The sequence below is a fragment of the Poecilia mexicana genome, unplaced genomic scaffold (assembly GCF_051168715.1).
Source record: "Poecilia mexicana isolate PSO_F unplaced genomic scaffold, ASM5116871v1 scaffold_8, whole genome shotgun sequence".
Lineage (NCBI taxonomy): Eukaryota > Metazoa > Chordata > Actinopteri > Cyprinodontiformes > Poeciliidae > Poecilia > Poecilia mexicana.
This window is the reverse complement of record NW_028263377.1, coordinates 4,591,350-4,608,727: the sequence shown is the minus strand read 5'-3', so window position 1 is coordinate 4,608,727 and position 17,378 is coordinate 4,591,350. Positions and strand designations below refer to the sequence as shown.

Below are 17,378 nucleotides of genomic sequence, written 5' to 3'. Positions count from 1 at the left end.
TACTGTCTGCATTAACCCCGTTAACCCCACTCTGTAAACGGCTTTTCACTGATTGAAGTAAACCCTTTGCACGCAAGTACTAATGAGCATTATTGTTCCCGTGGTAACCATGTTAGTGAAATTGGCTTATCCAGATCAATTGTAAGATCACTGCCCAAACAGATGCCCAGAAACAAAGACTGTAAAGAAGATCTACCAGCTGTTTGTTGTGAAAAGACTGATGATGCAATGGAGATGTTTGGCCAGATTCTAACTGGGACACAACACACCTTTAAGACTGGAAAGCCATTTTTTTTACCCAGTAAGATGCACATGGGCATATTAGGACCATTGTAGATAAAAAGAGGAGTACATTTCCACCAAAAAACTCAAATATTTTACATTAACTTCAGGAATTTTCTAGAAAAAGCTTGGAAATTTCAGAGCTGGAAAGAGTGAAAATGTGAGAGAAGAAAACTGAAATTTTTAGGATAAATTCAGAAATTAAAAAAAAAAAAAAAAAAAAAACTGGAAAAATTTCTAAGTTTGAAAAATTAAAAAAAATTGCTAGAAAAAAAATCAGTAGGATTAGACATTTTCTTGAAAAAAAATTGGATATGGAAGTTTCAAAAGTTGAACATTTCCAAGTCAGCATCCATTTACAAGGATTATCATTTCCACATTAGTAAATTCTCGACTTTTGGACATTTTCTGAGTTTCAAAAGTCAAAAGTTTGAAACTTTTGAAACTTTAAATTAAGCCAAGTTTCAGTTAATTTCTAGCAATTTTTCAACTTTTCAAAAAAAATTTCCATGTTTTTTTCTAGAAAATCTTTGAGATGAGTCTCAAAATTTCAGAGTTTTTATGATGGAAACGTCTTCCTGTTTTCTATCTAGAACAATTCTATCATGCTGTTGTAGCAATGTGATTATTTAGCTCTAGAACAAGGCTTTTAACATCCTTGCTGTGTAAGTACACATTTCCATGTGATCTCAGTAAGTTGTGCTGTTTAGATCTCAAAGGATTTTCCCTTTAAGTTCAGATGGAAACTTGCTCTTCCACATATATCCACCAGATGTCGCCATAAACACTCTGCCAATTCAAAAGCCAACATCTGTAGGCACAAAAACTGAGGTGAGCTAAACCGATGCCGACATGTCAGCAAAATAAGTAACACACTCTTAGAACAATTTTATTTTAACCTTTAAGTATAAACATCGAAATTACACTGAGGAAGGAATGTTTTAAAATAAAAGTTTAAATAATTGCCCAATATTCAATGCTGAAATGTATTACTTTTTTTATCGTAGACAATCAATCAAATACAGGGAGCTAAATCAATGACTTTTGTGGCCATATTACATGTTAAATGGACTGACTTCAAACAAAAAGAATTAAGTCTTTTGTACAATCATACTTCAAACTGCAGCTCAGTCTGAGAGGTTTTAAGAAAAGGCCCTCAACATCTTAAACTTTTTCACATTTCCTGAAGCCAAAAAAGTGACTGAAAGCTGAAAGACTTGAAAATGCACAAAAACAACAAAAAACAATAATATATTCAAAAGATTTGAAAACTTGAGAGATTTTCTCTAATGTTTCAGAAATGTGTGACGACATTTTTATTGTCCAAGATAATTTTGTGCTGTAAAATAATATAATATATAATAAGAAGAAAAATATTATCACTATAACTAACAAATCTGCCCAAACACTGCTAGGCAACACTGCTTCTTTGGTTTAAGTTGGACATGGTACATTTTTGCTAAAATAAAAAAAAAAAATAAAAAAAGAGAAAACATACAAAGTTTTTAAAGAAAAATAAGTACAAACATTTAATAGATCTTTTACATCTCTCTCTCTCTCTATAAAATAATAAATTTATTTTTATCATTTATTATTCTGAGGAAATCATGCACACTGTAATTTGAAGTTGTTGAGAGAGCTGGGACATACTTGCTGATTAATTTATTAATTTAATTTAATTTTGTTCGCAGCAACTACAATAACTTCCTGTTTCTAAATCCTATCGGCTACTCTGCTTTTGGGAAATCAGAGTCGAATCTAATGTGTGTTTTTGCACTGACCAGTTTTTGATGCATTACTTCCTGAGATGTATAAAACCCTAACAAAATGTAGCATTTAAGATGCCTTATAAAAAGTTCATGTGAGTTGGGGAAGGAAGACGTGTCGCACCAGCTGTTTATCTCAGCCTCACTGAGATAAAGTTCTGTAATATCATGAAGAAGAAAACTTTTTCTCAGGGCAGTTTGAAAATCTGAAAAACTATTTTACTGACCCTAAAATCTTAAAACTGTAGCTCAAAAATATAGGTAAATATTGAATTCTACAGGTACTTAAAGAGTCATATTAATCTTTATCCTAATTTTTATTCATATCCATATTTTACCTCTGACAGATCAGATGAATCCTGCTGAGGTGACCCACTGCTCATGACCAGGTGGTCACCAGTGACATTCTTAACAAAATGAGGAAAACCTCCTAAAACTTAGTGTGAAAGCTGTTGCTTTTATTCATCACTTCAATCAACACGAGGGAGGGACTTTTTCCACTTCAATGCCATGCAGACACAGACGCACACACACACACACACACACATACACCCACACACACGTTTATATTAGCGCCTCACCTCATCCAGCTGCATTCATTCAAAGCCCCTTCACCATGTTTCTCATTATAAACTGGTCAAAGCAAGTTCTGGACAATTAGTGCAGACTCAACCCGCTGCTCCATAAACAAAGTGTCAGACCTGGGCAACTATAAAATGGAAGCAAAATGCAGCAAAAGAGCGAAAAAAGGCAACTGGGCCAAAGAAAGAACAGACTAAGAACCTGCAGGACAGACAAGAGAACAATGGCTCAGAGAAGAATCAGCGGAGGAAAACTCTTCATCACAGGTGAGATGGTTTTTTATTTTATTTTTTTAACAAAAAAATTATTAATGCAATATTACACAAAACTAAGAAAATACATTTATTTCTGACTTTCTAAGCTGCAAGAACAAGAAACCTCAGAGTTCAAACCCACCTATGGAAGTCTGATGATCAGGAATGTTTCTTTAATATCTTTAAAAAATACATCTAACAGACATTTAGGTAATGCTTCTTCAATAAAAGATAAACCATAACAGTCAAAACCAAGCCCAGAGTTTGGCTGGAACATGAATTTCACACAATCATAGCTTTGAGCTATGATACAACGATTTCATGGTTTTTAGTTAAAATTAAAGCACAAACCTTTAAAATTTCTCATAATTCTAGAATGAAAAATCACTAAAACTAAGAATTTTTATGTGCTTATTGCATGCTTTTGTTGTTACATTTTAAACTGATTGAGTTATCAGCCTTTGGTTTCCACATCATCACAGTCTGTGCTTTTTTGCAACTAGAAGTCTTCTTTGCTGGGAGAAAACTCAGGGAAAAGTGTAGCAGCCTTTCTTCAGCCAGATGACTGGCAGTGCACAGCAACAGATGGGGAAGGGAGAGCGCTTCCTCTAAATGAGAAGCCTGAAACATGACTGAAACATTTTGTGACTGTCAAACTGCTACTTCTTTAAATGCTGGAACACCTTGATACCAGTAGTTAACATCTTCTTAGTGATAAGTAATAAAATTTACCAGAAACAAACCATATTTAGACACCAAAGCTGCAGAACTCAGAGTCTAAAAGCTGCCTTGTCTCTTGCGTCCTGCTCCAGTGGTGTACCTGGTGGCCATGTGCAGAGCCGTGCCCGTCAATGACCTGCTTGACCGAGCCTCACAGCGCTCCGACAAAATGCACTCTCTGAGCACACTGCTCACCCAGGAGATGGTAAGACCTCACTGCTACCTGATTAAACCCAATCAGATCACTTCTATGGCTTTGATTAGATGTCCTTGTGCTTGAGTGAACTCTTAGAGGACAACTGGTTCTTGATAATGTTCAGAGATGTTGTCTTCTGGACATTGTGATGATCACCCTTTTCTTCTCCTAGGACTCTCACTTCCCTCCTTATGGTAGGATGCAAATGCCTCGTCCTGCCGACTGCCACACCTCCGCTCTACAGACACCCAATGACAAAGAGCAAGCTCTGCAAGTATCTGTAAGTTGGTCTGGGTTTTGCTCTTTTGTGAGCTTTTCTCTACTGAGAGACTTGTCTTTGAACAACTTCCTCATTGTTCTTTCACATGCTGGCTTCTTCTCCAGGAGTCTGATCTGATGTCTCTGGCCCGCTCCCTGCTCCAAGCCTGGGTGGATCCGCTGGCAGTCCTGTCTACCAGCGCCATCACCTTGCCTCACCCATCCAAAAGCAGCATATCAAGCAAGATCCAGGAGCTGCAGGAGCATTCCAAAAGCCTGGGGGACGGTCTGGACATACTGTCTGGCAAGGTGGGCAAGACTTCTTACACCTAATGTGGTTTTTGATAAAATGCTCCCCATTTGTACCTCAACACTCTCTCTCTGTTCCAGATGGGTCCGTCTGCTCAAGCCATCTCCTTCCTGCCCTACACCGGCGGGACTGACCTGGGCCAGGACCGGGTCACCATACTAAACAAGTTCAACTTCCTGCTGTCCTGCCTTCGCCGCGACTCGCACAAGATCGACAGCTTTTTGAAAGTCCTTCGCTGTCGCGCAGCAAAGTTGCAGCCCGAGTTGTGTTAAGGCCAGCGTGACTCTGGGGGGAGTTCTGCTTCTTACTATCTACTAGCTTAGAGCTAGCACTTCAACACCATTCTAATTGTTGAGTAGTAGGTAGTGTAAGTTTTCAGAGGATGGAGATATGGAGGAGGTATATAGAAGACAGAATGTGGAACTTTTAGCAGTTACTCAAAACACTCAATGCCCAAATTATTTGTCGGGGTAAACCATAGGAATTTGGTCAAAAAGGACATTTTTATGTTTTTTTTCATAGGAACAGATTTCTCCTGTTAATGACATCATTTCCGCTGTAGTCAACTGTCGTCATTGCTGCCTTTTTTTTTTTACCGGGGCATTCTTTCCAGCTGGTCTGGCATTACAAATTGGCCATTGCTTCCTAACCTAACTCAGTAACTTCTGTATCATCCATATCTTGCCTCCTCCTCGTCTCGTCATTCTCTGAAACAGTTCTCCCCTCAAAGTCAGTCTCCCCAACAGCTGAGCACTGAAGCACAGGGTTTCTTCTTCTTCCCCAGTTTTACTCTGCAGGATTTGCACTTTAGATTTATTCCCAATTCAATGCAGTGCCTGTCACTGAATTGTTTCCTTTATGTCTGTTTATCAATAAATATTATTTCTTGCACAATGAATACTTGTCTTTTTTTCAGTCGAATATCAGAAAGGCGTCATTCCTAGAATGTATTACTTGTAGCAGAAACTGTCTCCATGGTAACATGAAGGATTTTTCTTTTTCTTGTTGGTAGTATTTATATCTGGAAAATAGCTCCATGGTTCTGATGATGCTTTTTGTTAAGTAAATGTTCACAGAAGGCCAAACTCAGGAGGTGAATTTGGTGATATTTACAATTGCAGGGATTGTACCAGAAGCACTTTGCTTCCATCTAGTGGTCAGAGTTATGGAAAGTTATGCCTAAATTTTGCCAATGTGCATAGTAATTCACAATAATATATGTAAAAAGTAATATATGAAAAATCTGTGAACCGTTTTTCACTGATGTAAAGACATGAAATTTTGAGTTCAGCAGCTGTTAACTCAACATTTCTGCCTTAGATTCCTCTGCAGTTGTTAGCCACGCTCTGTCAGTTTTCGTGGCCTACCACTGCAAGGCTGAATTGCTATTGTTTCACATTCTTAACACATTCTCTTTGTAAAAAGACGAGTAGCAACTCGACTGAGGTTTGATACCAAGAGATTTGGTATCAAAGACATTTCAAAAACACAAACTGTGTGTCAATTATAACCCCACAAACACAAATACGGCTCTTGAAAAACATACCTATTATTCTTTAGGACACCACTCACATATACATGTGATTTATATCACTAAGCTGCATTTAATTGTATTTTCAAATTAATTGATAATCAATAACATTAACATAATGTTCTAATCCTAAATTTTGTCTTTGATAGCTGGAAATTCATCATAGTTCACAAAAATAAAGGTTTGAAAACGTCTGTCTATGTGCCATTGGTCTACATAATGTGTTTTATTTGGTGAATTAACCGTAATAAAATAACTTTTCAGTAACCTACCTATCTGTTCTGGGGTGGTGGGGGGAGAAGGGGGGCTGGTTGCTAGAACAGACAGGTAGGGGCCGTGACAGAAGTTGCTCCGCCCCAGCTCAGCGACGCATCCCGGCGCTCAGCTGCAGCTCGGTATTCACAGCTCAGCCTGTTGTGGAAACACAGCTGACCGCTGCCGCAAGCCCTGTAAGCCGACACCTGTCTGCCGCCTCACCGCCCACCAAATGCGCCTGTTGGAGGTCCTGCGGAACTCCTCCTCGGACATGAGGAGCAAACAAAAGCGGAGCGGAAAGCCGCCGCTCCCCGACCGCTTCGACATGTCCAGCTTCGAGGTTTCCCTGCAGCAGCTCAACGACCTGCTGACGGACGACAGCGGCTTCTACAGCTGGCCCACCAAACACTTCCACGAGGTTTACCCGCGGATCTACATCGGCAACGCGTGAGTCCCTGCTCCGGACATACCAGAGCCATAGTTTATTCCATTTCTGCGCCATAAAAATCCATCTTTAGTGTGTCATAAATAAAGCAACCAGCAGTATTCATATTCAGGTCACGCTCGTTGAACCACTTCCACCGATTTCCTGTCATTATTCAAGACTCTTGTTCAATTTAACTGAATAAAATCGCCTTTTATCACGGTTTATTCCTCTTATTGCTTTGTAATTATTGTCAGTTTCAGCAAGTAATGGTTAAAGATATTTTGATGTTTAAAACTTATGTTGGATCTGTAGGATAAATGATTTGTTATAATATTACTGGAAAAATATAATAATAATAATAATAATAATAATAATAATATAACGATTAGTTGTGTTATCTCAGGACTCTCTACATCTTTCTAGAAAATGAATTCATTAAAGTGAGTGCAGCCCCACAGCCGTCTGTCTGCTGCTTCTCTTGTTTGTGGAATAAAAATATATACGTGCAGCGAAGAAATTATGGTCTGTGACCAACTGAGAACATCGTCTTCAAACCTAAAGGAGCTCAGATTAGACCAGGATCTTTGAGAGCAGCTGAAAATAGCTGCTGTGCTTCACCTGTCCTCTGTAGAAGGAAAACATCCCCGGAGACATGCTCCATATTTCACTAACTGTACTTACTGAATCCTATTCAAGGCTAAACTCGCCTCTCCATGCTAATCGCGCTGCAGCAGCACAGACACCCACAGTCCTAATTCCTAAAGACGTTCCATGAATTATTAAGATTTCCTGAAACACTGGAAAACTGAATGGCTATGATAGTCCTAGCACTGATCTGATTTTTGAAGAACCTAAATAACAGATTAAAATTATGCATATATTTGTTGTATTGAATAAATAGGCAAAAAATATAAAATGTATTCAATAATCATAATGGAAAATGTTGTTTATTTTGTCAATATGTAGAATTTGATTGAATTGTGATTACAGATCCTGCAACTACTTGGTTATAAATTTTAACCAAGTCGAATGCAGACACAGCTGTTCATTAATATTTTAAAAGTTTGTTAATTAATAGTTTTATCAATTTATTTTATGCTATTTTATGCTGGCTCTTCTCAGAACTTTGTGATCTTCATGAGCCCAAAATGAAAATGAGTTTGACACGCACACTGTAGAAACTCTAGAGAGGGAGCTGAAGATTAGGGTGATGACAAGTAGGTCAGCCAAACCCAAAGAGAGAGGAATTTATTAAAATAGATTTAACAGAGATTCTTGAGAATATGGATAAAGCACAAAATTTTAATAAAATATACACAAAATATATTTTTTTCAAATATCTGACTAAACTAACCTGGGTCATGTGAGCACAACAATGTATATTTTCCTTGTGTTTGCAGAATATTTTTTTATTTTAAACATTGTAGTAGGTGGATGGTGTCTTTAAAATTGCTTGTCCAGGAGCAGAACTCAAAACATTATAATAGTTTAAAACAATTAAAGAAATACTAAAATTATATATTATGACAATTAAGTATAAGTAGTCATATAAATAATTATAAAAGTATCAATACATTGAATTAAAAATCATTTTTATATATTTTCCAACTCCATTGAAATTTGTCCCTAGTTTTTTTCAACACCATCAGAAATGAAAAGAATGTAAAAAAATCAGGCATTATTGGGGGGCATCAGAACTTCTAAGGACCCCATGATCACTTCCTTTCTTTTCCTTTCCTAAGAGGGCTAGTTAGCGCTGGTTAGCTTATGTTATTCTTTAGTTTTTTCTTTTGTTTAATTCCTAAATTGCTCGTCACAACCATGATGTGTCAACACCATAACTGACAATTTAGAAAATCTTGATGAAATTTTGTGAAATAAAAGATTAATTTTGGTTTACTGTAAAGATTTCATGGACCTGACGAGCTACAATATGGCCTCCTTCAGAATAACATCATATAAATTGAGGTGGTTTGGCTTTTTGTGAACTCGGTCAGAGTTTTTGAGACTCTTTCAGTGAAATTGTTGACAAATCTCACTCAAATGTGCAATTAATTCATTTTAATATATTTTACATAAATTGCATTACTTCACATGTATCAAGTTTTTCTTTTTACTCACTAATTTGTCACCACCTTCAATTCTGTGTCAACTTCGTCATGCACTGTCAACTCCATCAGATGGCCTTTTTGTTGTTTTTTGTTTTAAATATTTTTTTTGTTGTCGTTTCTTGAGAAGCATTTGTCTGTAAAAATGAGTAAAATATCACTAATAGGGTCATTAAAAAATTATTTTATATTTATTTTTGTCAGATGGTGATGACAAAGTTCTGGGTCGGGTCGATTAAAAATGTAATTGTTAAAAAAATGTTGCAACTGGGAGCCTGCACCTTAGCATCTTTACATTTAAAAACCATTATTTGTCATATTTGCATACAAAAGGTTGAAAAATAATTAAAAAAAATTGGGGAAAATTAAAACCCATTTTGTCCCTATTCTCAAGAATCACTGGATAAACATAATGAAAGCTGGTACAGATACACATGCACCACAAAATAAAACCACCTGGAAAGGCAGATAACTGTGGTTCTAGAAAGTACTGACTCTGATGAGTCGAACAAATTCAGATTTTTGTTTGTAGAACATTTTGAAAAGCACGTATCACTGAATTATGTTCGGCAGAGTGAATGCAGGAACAAATTTCTTATAAAACATATTCACACTCAACTGTCTTTTCAAGAGGAAAAAAAAGACTTGAAATTATCACGTCTTCTCCAAAAACCATAAATACAGACAAAGTGGAGCTTGAGATGGAACATTCCAGAAGAAAATACACTTCTCAGCTTTTCATGGCAAAATTAAAAGTATTAAAGACAAACTCTAAGGTCTCATTTTCTTCTTATAATTCCACCTACGTTTAAAAGGATTCAGAAGAACAGTGGTCATGGTTGCCAGGGAACCACTAAATTTAGGACGGTGGAGCTGGGTGAACAGAAGACGCGCCCACGCCTGGCTGGCTGGCGGATGTTTTGATCTCTGCTGTGTTGCCTTCAGTCTCCACTGACTATTTTTAGCTCTTTGGGTTTGAGAGGATGAAGGTGTGAAGCAACGCAGCAGCAGAGGTTCACAGTTAAATGGAGCGCGTCTTTGTTCCAGCACAAAAGGGACGCAGGGAGAAGACGGAGGAGGGAAGAACGAGTCCTGGTCCTCCAAAAGGCTAACAACACGCCGGCATGAAGGAGACTGAGATCTGTTCATATATGTTATGTTGGATGTTTAGGTCATATGTTGAATTTTTTTTCAGGGGTAAAAAACACAGTGAAAAGCCTCAATTTCATGTTCATATGTGCTTCAGCTTGAGTTCAGCTACGGTCTGACAGATAACATGTTTGGTGAAAGCAAAATATTGATTGGCATCAAAATAAGTCCTGCAGCTCTAAGGCAGGGAGCCAGGGCATCAAGTACAAAGGTTTCCATGGAAACGGCTTGAACAGGAACAAATCTATGGCTATAATCACTACATCTGATTTTTTTTTTTTTTTTTGCTCAAATGTGACCCACACCCGACTTTTTAACGGCAGTCTGAACGGTCCAGTCCAAAACCAAAACTCAGACCTAAACCACGTCCATATGTGGAACTAAACTTGTTTTCAAACAGGGGTGCACCGAGTTCCTTAATTTTGGGAGAGCAGTGATCGGCCGATACTTAAATATGAAGTCGATCTTATTCAGTGATCCTATCGTCTAAAAATCAGCCACTGTCCTCTTTAGCTCTGCTGTTACAGGTTTGACTGTTGGCCCCGCCCACCGGGTCGCATCTGCATGTTTGCGGTTAACAACAGTCACCCCACTGTTACCAATTCAGCAACTTTTTTGTTATGTTTAGCAACATTTCAGACACAAAAAAAATCTGCATCTGCCAAATCTAAACTGGCAGGTTCAGACTTTGTAAAGATCGGTAACCAGCGATCGGCCAAACAACTGCGATCGGTGCATCCCTAAAATTCAATTCAGTAAAATTCATAATCTTAAGAATGCTCCTCACAGATTTACCTTCTTATTTAGATTTGTGGCGACTAACGTGATGCGCCTCAAGCGCCTGGGAGTCACTCACATCCTGAACGCAGCAGAAGGAAACTCCTACATGCACGTCAACACCAACGCGGAGTTCTACATGGGCTCAGGAATCACCTACCACGGCATCCCGGCCAACGACACCGACCACTTCGACATCAGCGTCTACTTCGAAGAGGCAGCGGACTTTATCAAGAAGGCCCTGGCCTACAAAAGTGGAAAAGGTGCAACGTAGCAAACACAAACTCTGACACGCATCACTTCACTAGAAATAAGATGAATCTGAAACTTTTTGACAAACGTTTTTGTTTTCACTCTGAGGTGTAGTTTGCTTTCCATCAAACTGAAATTTTTTGCTTTTTTTCCGTCTCCTCCAGGTAAAGTGTACGTGCATTGCAGAGAAGGCTACAGCCGGTCGCCCACCTTGGTCGTCGCTTACCTCATGCTTCACCAAAAAATGGACGTCCACACCGCTCTGGCCATGGTGCGGCAGAAACGAGAGATCGGACCCAACGACGGCTTCCTGCGGCAGCTCTGTCGGCTAAACCAAAGGTTGGCCGCCGAGGGGAAACTGTGGAACAAATGAGAGACGCGAGTAAACAGAAATGTGTCGTAGGAAAATGAAGTATGCTCAGCTGTACTTTGCTTGCTTTTCGCTTGTTTGAAGCTTGAGTGGCCCTCAGGCCGGTGAGGGAATGCTCAGAACAAAGTGAAACGTTTTGACCGAGGGTGATAACAGGAAGTGTTGTATCTACTGTAGATTAACACATACACGCACACACACTGCCCTGTGTTGTGTCTTAGTTATACTGAAATGAACATACCTCTGGGTCATACACTAGCCGACTCACCTGATCCATTCAGATCAGGTAAAAAAAAAAAAATCTCCAATTTTTTATTGTGGTGTGAATTTAAAAAAATTCTTCCAGACTTTCTACTTTACTTCAGCTAAATTGGAAAATTCACCTATTCATTTATGAAGAGTTCTAATGACGACAAAACTAAAATAATATATGTGTACTGTCAAATAACTCAAAGTTAGGTTAGGTGAGTTTGCATGAAATGACCCTTTATCATAAACATTGCTTATAACTTGTTTAACGTAGAACGGGTTAACTATTGTTACATATTCTCTGAATAACAGATTTATTACAGTTCAGTAGTTCTTTATCATATTCTGTATGGTTTGTTGTGTTTTCTTGATGATTATCAGTTTAGTTAATAGGCATATAATACAGTTATTATAAGTAGTGAGACTTTAGAGTTACTGTCCCATCCAGTCTAATTTGTCCTCCACCCTTCTAGCCATGGGCCCCTCATATTGGCCCCTGTCCTGCTAACACTGCCTACTGTCTCAGTCACAGCCCCTCCCACTGTGATTTGTAATGTGGAAAACTACAGGATTTTATTACAGTATTTTTGTCTAATGTCTCTTCTGGACTCTTTGAACAGTATTGCACTCACGTTTAGAAATCTGCCTCAGATGTATTTCTGAATTATTTCTTGTGGTTTCTGTGCTTTACAAAGAATTTATCACTTTTACACAGAAAACAAAACAGAATTTATATTGATGAAGAGAATGTAAAACAAACAATATTGTTTTATAGAATTAGACGAACGCTGAAATTGGCCTGGTAACCATGACAATAGCCATTTTAAGCTCAACTGCATTCACGGACAAAAATACAATATTGAATTAGTATAAAATTGTCATGGACAAGGAAATATGTAAGGGGAGAGAAAAATTAGTAAATCGTAGCTTTTTGATGTTGGTCTGGCCATGAAACAAAAAATCCTTAAATTCTTTGCTTAAGAACACGTGGTTTTTATAAATAAATTAATTAGATTATTACTATAGTAAATGAAAACAAATATAATATTGGTGCGCAAAAGACACACAAAGAATAAAAAAATGAGTTTAAGCCATTTTTATACAAAGAATCTAGTAGACAATGCCTTTTAGCTTAGCATAAACTCTGCATTTTGTAGTTTGCGATAAGCCGACAAGCCTAAAACCAGTGAAGTGTTTAATGGTGACATTAAACACAGAGTTTAATGTTGTAAATATCACTCTCCAAAACAACAAAATTATCCTAATTTTGTAATTAGGGTTATTAATAGCTAAATAATTCGAATAAAGAAATGACTTTTAGCTTAGCGTAAGTACTGCGTTGTTGTGTTTGGGTAATTAGCCTAAGTAGCCTAAAACCAGCTGTGTGTTTGGTGTGAAAAGATGAGAAGTGTAGCAATTTATTCCTCTAGCTCTAAAATTTCCGTAAATATGTAAGTACTGTGTATCAGATTAGTTCTTAATTAAGCTGTTGTAGCTTAGCTTAAACATTAGGTTTTAGAGTCTGTGTTAAGCTAACTAGCCTAAAGGCAGCTTTATTTTTTGTGCTTACGCATAAGAGAGGTAGCTTTAAAAGACAGTATTTCTAATAATATTAACATAGTTAACTGTTCACTAATTTGCCAACTACTAAGTAAAATGTCAGTTAAAGACCTGCAATAAGAAAAGGATTCCCATACAGCAGTGCAGCTCTACTTCGAATGTAACATCACTGCTGCCAGAATGTCAGAAAGTCAAACTGCAACTTTTTAACTTTTTAGTCAACATCTTTTGCATAGTAGAGTGTTTACATGTTTGTATTTTTGACATTTTAAATGCAGTTTTATATTGTTAAGTTGCATGCTTTGTGATATTTGTCAGCCAAAGTGTTGCTTACAGTCCTTAATGGACACACTTGTGTCTCTGTGTGTTAATGTGCATTACTGAGTGTTCATTATTTGTCACAGTGAGCACACTGTGACAAATAATGTCACTATTGTCACTAATGTCACTCTATTGTGCCTATATCTTGTGAATCATGATGTACTTTACTGCTGCTGTAGCCTAATTGGTCAAATCAGAAGACTTAGATTTTGACTCAGCTTTGATGAAGTTCACTTTATCTGATGACACTTGGGATTGTGATTGTTCTCTTTTCAAACATAAAATAATAATTTAAAAAAATACAGTCTTTATTTCTTATTTTTTGATTTATTTTATTTAATTTTATTTTTTTACATTTCCTTGTTCACTTTTTATCCATGAAGTGAGGCAAAACAGGTATTAGTCTTCCATTGTCAATTTGTTTGAAACTTACTACACTAGAATTTGACAGGTTGACTTTATTCAGTTTTGAATAAAGTCAACCTGTCTTTCTCACTGTCTACATTTTAATGATGTAAAGCCCCTGGAAAACGTCCCAGTTAAACGACATTTAACTAAATTTCTACAGGGTTTAGAGTCCCAGTTGACGGCGTTTCAACTAAAAACATAAAGGTTGTAGTCCTTGTCAAACGGTGGTTTTGACTAAAGTCCCAGAGGGTTTGAGTCCCAGTTAAACGACGTTTAACTGAAGTCCTAAAAGGGGTGCTGGTTTTAATGTTTTTATCTGTTATAATCTTTTTCAAAATCTCTTTCCCTTTCTCACTGTTTACTCTATGTCACATGCTGTTTGCATTTTTATTATGTAAAGCACTTTGAAATGCCTTGCTGCTGAAATGTGCTATACAAATAAAATTTGATTGATTGATTGATTGAAAATAGCAGGACATGACTAACCATGTTGTCCTGAAGAGGGCGATACAGGATTGCTTTGGTTTTGCTTGGATCAATACGTTGTGCCAAATAGTCCATGGGCCAAAGGCCAAAATTTCAAATTTTGGTCCATCTCAGGGCGACAAAGTCTATCCATTTGTTTTTATTATTTTTTTTTTAAGATACATGTCTCTAGATAATATTTTGGTATGAAAGTCCTTCCAAAGTGGTAGCTGAGTCATCGTTATCAGCTCATATGGATAAATTCTATTTTTGAGAAACTATTCAAAAAAACTGTTAGGTTCTTGAATGAGACCCACAGAAAAGTGAAAAGTAAGAGCTACTTCTCAGTCCGACGCTCCAAACAACGGCTGTAAACAGCATAATGAGAAGCACAGACGTGCTGAAGGCAGAGTGTCAGAAAGAGCAGGAGCTTCTTAAAGAGACAAGCCCAATTTCAAGGCATTATATTACAAATTTCTTTTAACTTACTTTTTGATATACAGCAATTTGGAACAAAAGAAGCTACTTGACAGTGCTATAATATGACTCTATACTGCTTCTTTAAAGTAATTTATGATACACAAAATACGTTTATCATAAACTTATAACTACTCTCTTCTTTAGTGACTGAAGCATTAATAAAATCTTGACGATGAAGGTATTACTACTTTGAGTCCGCCACTAGAGGGCAGACTAGTACTTCAAACGGATCCTATCGATCCCTGCGACTTTATCAAGGTCTCTTGTTCATTAGAACGATCCCATCTCCCCTGCATTAAGCTTGTTGATGTGTGTAATTCAATAAAACATTCTCCATTGCTCTAATCACACACTCATATTTCGAGCGTATTTCTTATGTAACAGAATTTCACTGAGCGGAATCAAAACTCAAAGTTTTAACAGGATCCATGATATCTCTTATTAAACACGTGTGCATCTGCAGGACCCTTGACATACGCTCACCTCTGCCCTCCCTCCTGTATTATCTCTACCCACCCAACTGTTATTTGGCTGACCGAGTTGAAGCAAGGACATGTCTGCCAGGGTAGCAGGGTAATGCTCTTACGTAACACCAGTCTACATGAATGGATCAGCGGGGTGGGGCAGCCACGGGGTTTAGTGTCCAATCTATTTTTGGGAAATTCTTCTCGAACTGATAGAAATACATTAGCTATAAAGTGGGCCGCACACAGCCAGTGGGCCAGTTATCAGAAAACGACAAGGCTATGAAATGACTTTAAGGCTGCAGTATGTCACTGTCATAACTAATATTTGTTCACATATTTATTGAAACTGTCACTATATGACAACAATATGGTATGAGACAGATAATCTGCGAATCAAACTGAGCTCCTCTGCCAGTAGTTCTAACTAGAAACAACCAATCAGAGCCAAGAGGTGGAGCGTCTTAGCAGAGCTTGTGAATGCTAATGCTAATTAGCATGGCAAGGATGAGATAAACAGTTCTCCTTTAACAATGAGTTTTGTTCCCACCATTAGCACATTTAGTAGCATGCATGAGGGTGATTGACAGCACCAAGCCCCTCCCTTCTGGCTCTGATTGGTTGTTTCTGGTCAGTGAGTTTCTTCAGACAGCAATAGCAGCTCAATAAATACATAAATTGCTTGACAAATGAAAACAAGTTCAATAATTTCCATTTACATGATTTGTTTTTCTCTTTTCCCTCCTTCTACCAAAAACTGGATGACAAAAGTCTTCAGATTGGTGTTTCAGTTTCAGCTCGTCTCTCTTTTTTTCCTAAAGGACAATTCTGTTTACAGAGACGTCACAATTCGTTTTATTTGTTGTTTCTGTTTTGCTTATTTATTTTGAATATTTAAAATGTCCGGTGTTAAACGGTCATTAAAATTGAAAGTTTATTGACCTTGGAAAATGTGTTCTTGGGTTATTAATGATCATATTTGAAAATGATCTCAAAACAACAATATTATTGTTTATCACAATAACTTCTGGGGCAATTTATTGTCCAGCAAAATGTATTACCTTGACAGGCCTAATCATGACATGGTGATATGTTTTGACATATTTGTTGGAACTATTTTTTTAGTTAAATTTACATACTGCAGCATTAATGTATAAGAAATGGTATGTTATGTGAAAGAATCGATCATTCATGCTAATCTGCAACATAAAGAAACTCAGAAGCAATGTCTACTAAAACCCGCTCTATCAAACCCATTTTAGGGACTCCCTGGAAGCATTTTTCCCTTACAGGAAAAATCTGTAATGGATGTCCTGGCCTGTCAGACTGCATCTCTGTGCAGGGGTGTGAGCCTCTCTCACTGGCCCTCCACACACACACACACACCCACACACATACGCACGCACGCACGCACGCACACACACACAGCAGTCTTTATGCACACACATGCTATCTGTGTCGGTCTGGGCAGAGACGGATTTTTGGATTGGTGGAGAGCAAAGCTGCTCACTGTTACATCATCTCCACCACAACAAGCTAAGAGCAAATTTGACGTCGTCTGGCTGCCATGACAGCGAAGGTTTGGGAATAATTCCGTCTGCCTCATTACAACGTAATCAGTTGGGTAGGTTCATGCACACTTTTGATTATAAATGTAAAATTACCCCCTCCCCCCCACCCCCAAAAAATGTTGGTTAATATTTCAAACATGTTGAAACTTTCACTTAAAGCGCCTTGGTTCCCTTTCTGTAATGTTGTGTTACTGTTGGTTTTATAAAGACTTAGATGACTGACAACTGGATGCAGGATCCTTCATGTCTGCCACCGATAACAGATATATAATGTGTGACTTAATATGTGGCTTAATGGAGACGTTTGTGGATTTGGTCCCTCTAACAATACAAACTGGAGTTTCTCTGATTGGAAAACTGTTGGCTGCAGTTAAAGCTGGAAGTCTTTTAGCTTCACATCGCTACAAGATATCTACATCTAGAAACTGAAATTCTAGCCACAAGTCTTTGGACTTTAATTGAACCATTCTAACATGTGCCAATGCTTTGGTCAAACACATTCCACTGTAGCTCTGGCTCTCTGTTTAGGTTCAGTTTCCTGCTAACAGCTAGCCTGACTGTTGCCTTCCTACACAATTCTGCTTGATTCTCATCTCCTTCCAGTGCTCAGTCTGGGATTTCTC

The 17,378-nt window shown here is 37.7% G+C and overlaps 2 protein-coding genes across 2 annotated transcripts; both read left to right on the top strand.

Annotated features, from left to right (window-relative positions):
• Positions 1 to 2,790: 2,790 nt before the first annotated feature.
• prl (prolactin) lies at positions 2,791 to 5,262 on the top strand. Its single transcript, XM_015011578.2, has 5 exons — positions 2,791 to 2,896; positions 3,697 to 3,809; positions 3,973 to 4,080; positions 4,185 to 4,367; positions 4,449 to 5,262. The coding sequence occupies exons 1-5, from the start codon at positions 2,854 to 2,856 to the stop codon at positions 4,638 to 4,640; spliced, it is 639 nt and encodes a 212-aa protein (XP_014867064.2). The 5' UTR covers positions 2,791 to 2,853; the 3' UTR covers positions 4,641 to 5,262.
• Positions 5,263 to 6,273: 1,011 nt separating this feature from the next.
• LOC148157900 (dual specificity protein phosphatase 3-like) lies at positions 6,274 to 16,135 on the top strand. The gene is made up of 3 exons (XM_088008074.1): positions 6,274 to 6,601; positions 10,646 to 10,878; positions 11,032 to 16,135. The coding sequence occupies exons 1-3, from the start codon at positions 6,387 to 6,389 to the stop codon at positions 11,238 to 11,240; spliced, it is 657 nt and encodes a 218-aa protein (XP_087864200.1). The 5' UTR covers positions 6,274 to 6,386; the 3' UTR covers positions 11,241 to 16,135.
• The last annotated feature ends 1,243 nt before the right edge of the window (positions 16,136 to 17,378 follow it).

Excerpts from the sequence above, each read along its gene's own strand:
- prl (XM_015011578.2), top strand. The coding sequence starts at position 2,854 with ATGGCTCAGAGAAGAATCAGCGGAGGAAAACTCTTCATCACAG. Across the intron at positions 2,897-3,696 it reads AGGAAAACTCTTCATCACAG|TGGTGTACCTGGTGGCCATG; the intron begins GTGAGATGGTTT and ends GTCCTGCTCCAG. Across the intron at positions 4,368-4,448 it reads TGGACATACTGTCTGGCAAG|ATGGGTCCGTCTGCTCAAGC; the intron begins GTGGGCAAGACT and ends TCTCTGTTCCAG.
- LOC148157900 (XM_088008074.1), top strand. The coding sequence starts at position 6,387 with ATGCGCCTGTTGGAGGTCCTGCGGAACTCCTCCTCGGACATGAGGAGC. Across the intron at positions 6,602-10,645 it reads CGGATCTACATCGGCAACGC|ATTTGTGGCGACTAACGTGA; the intron begins GTGAGTCCCTGC and ends CTTCTTATTTAG. Across the intron at positions 10,879-11,031 it reads GGCCTACAAAAGTGGAAAAG|GTAAAGTGTACGTGCATTGC; the intron begins GTGCAACGTAGC and ends CGTCTCCTCCAG.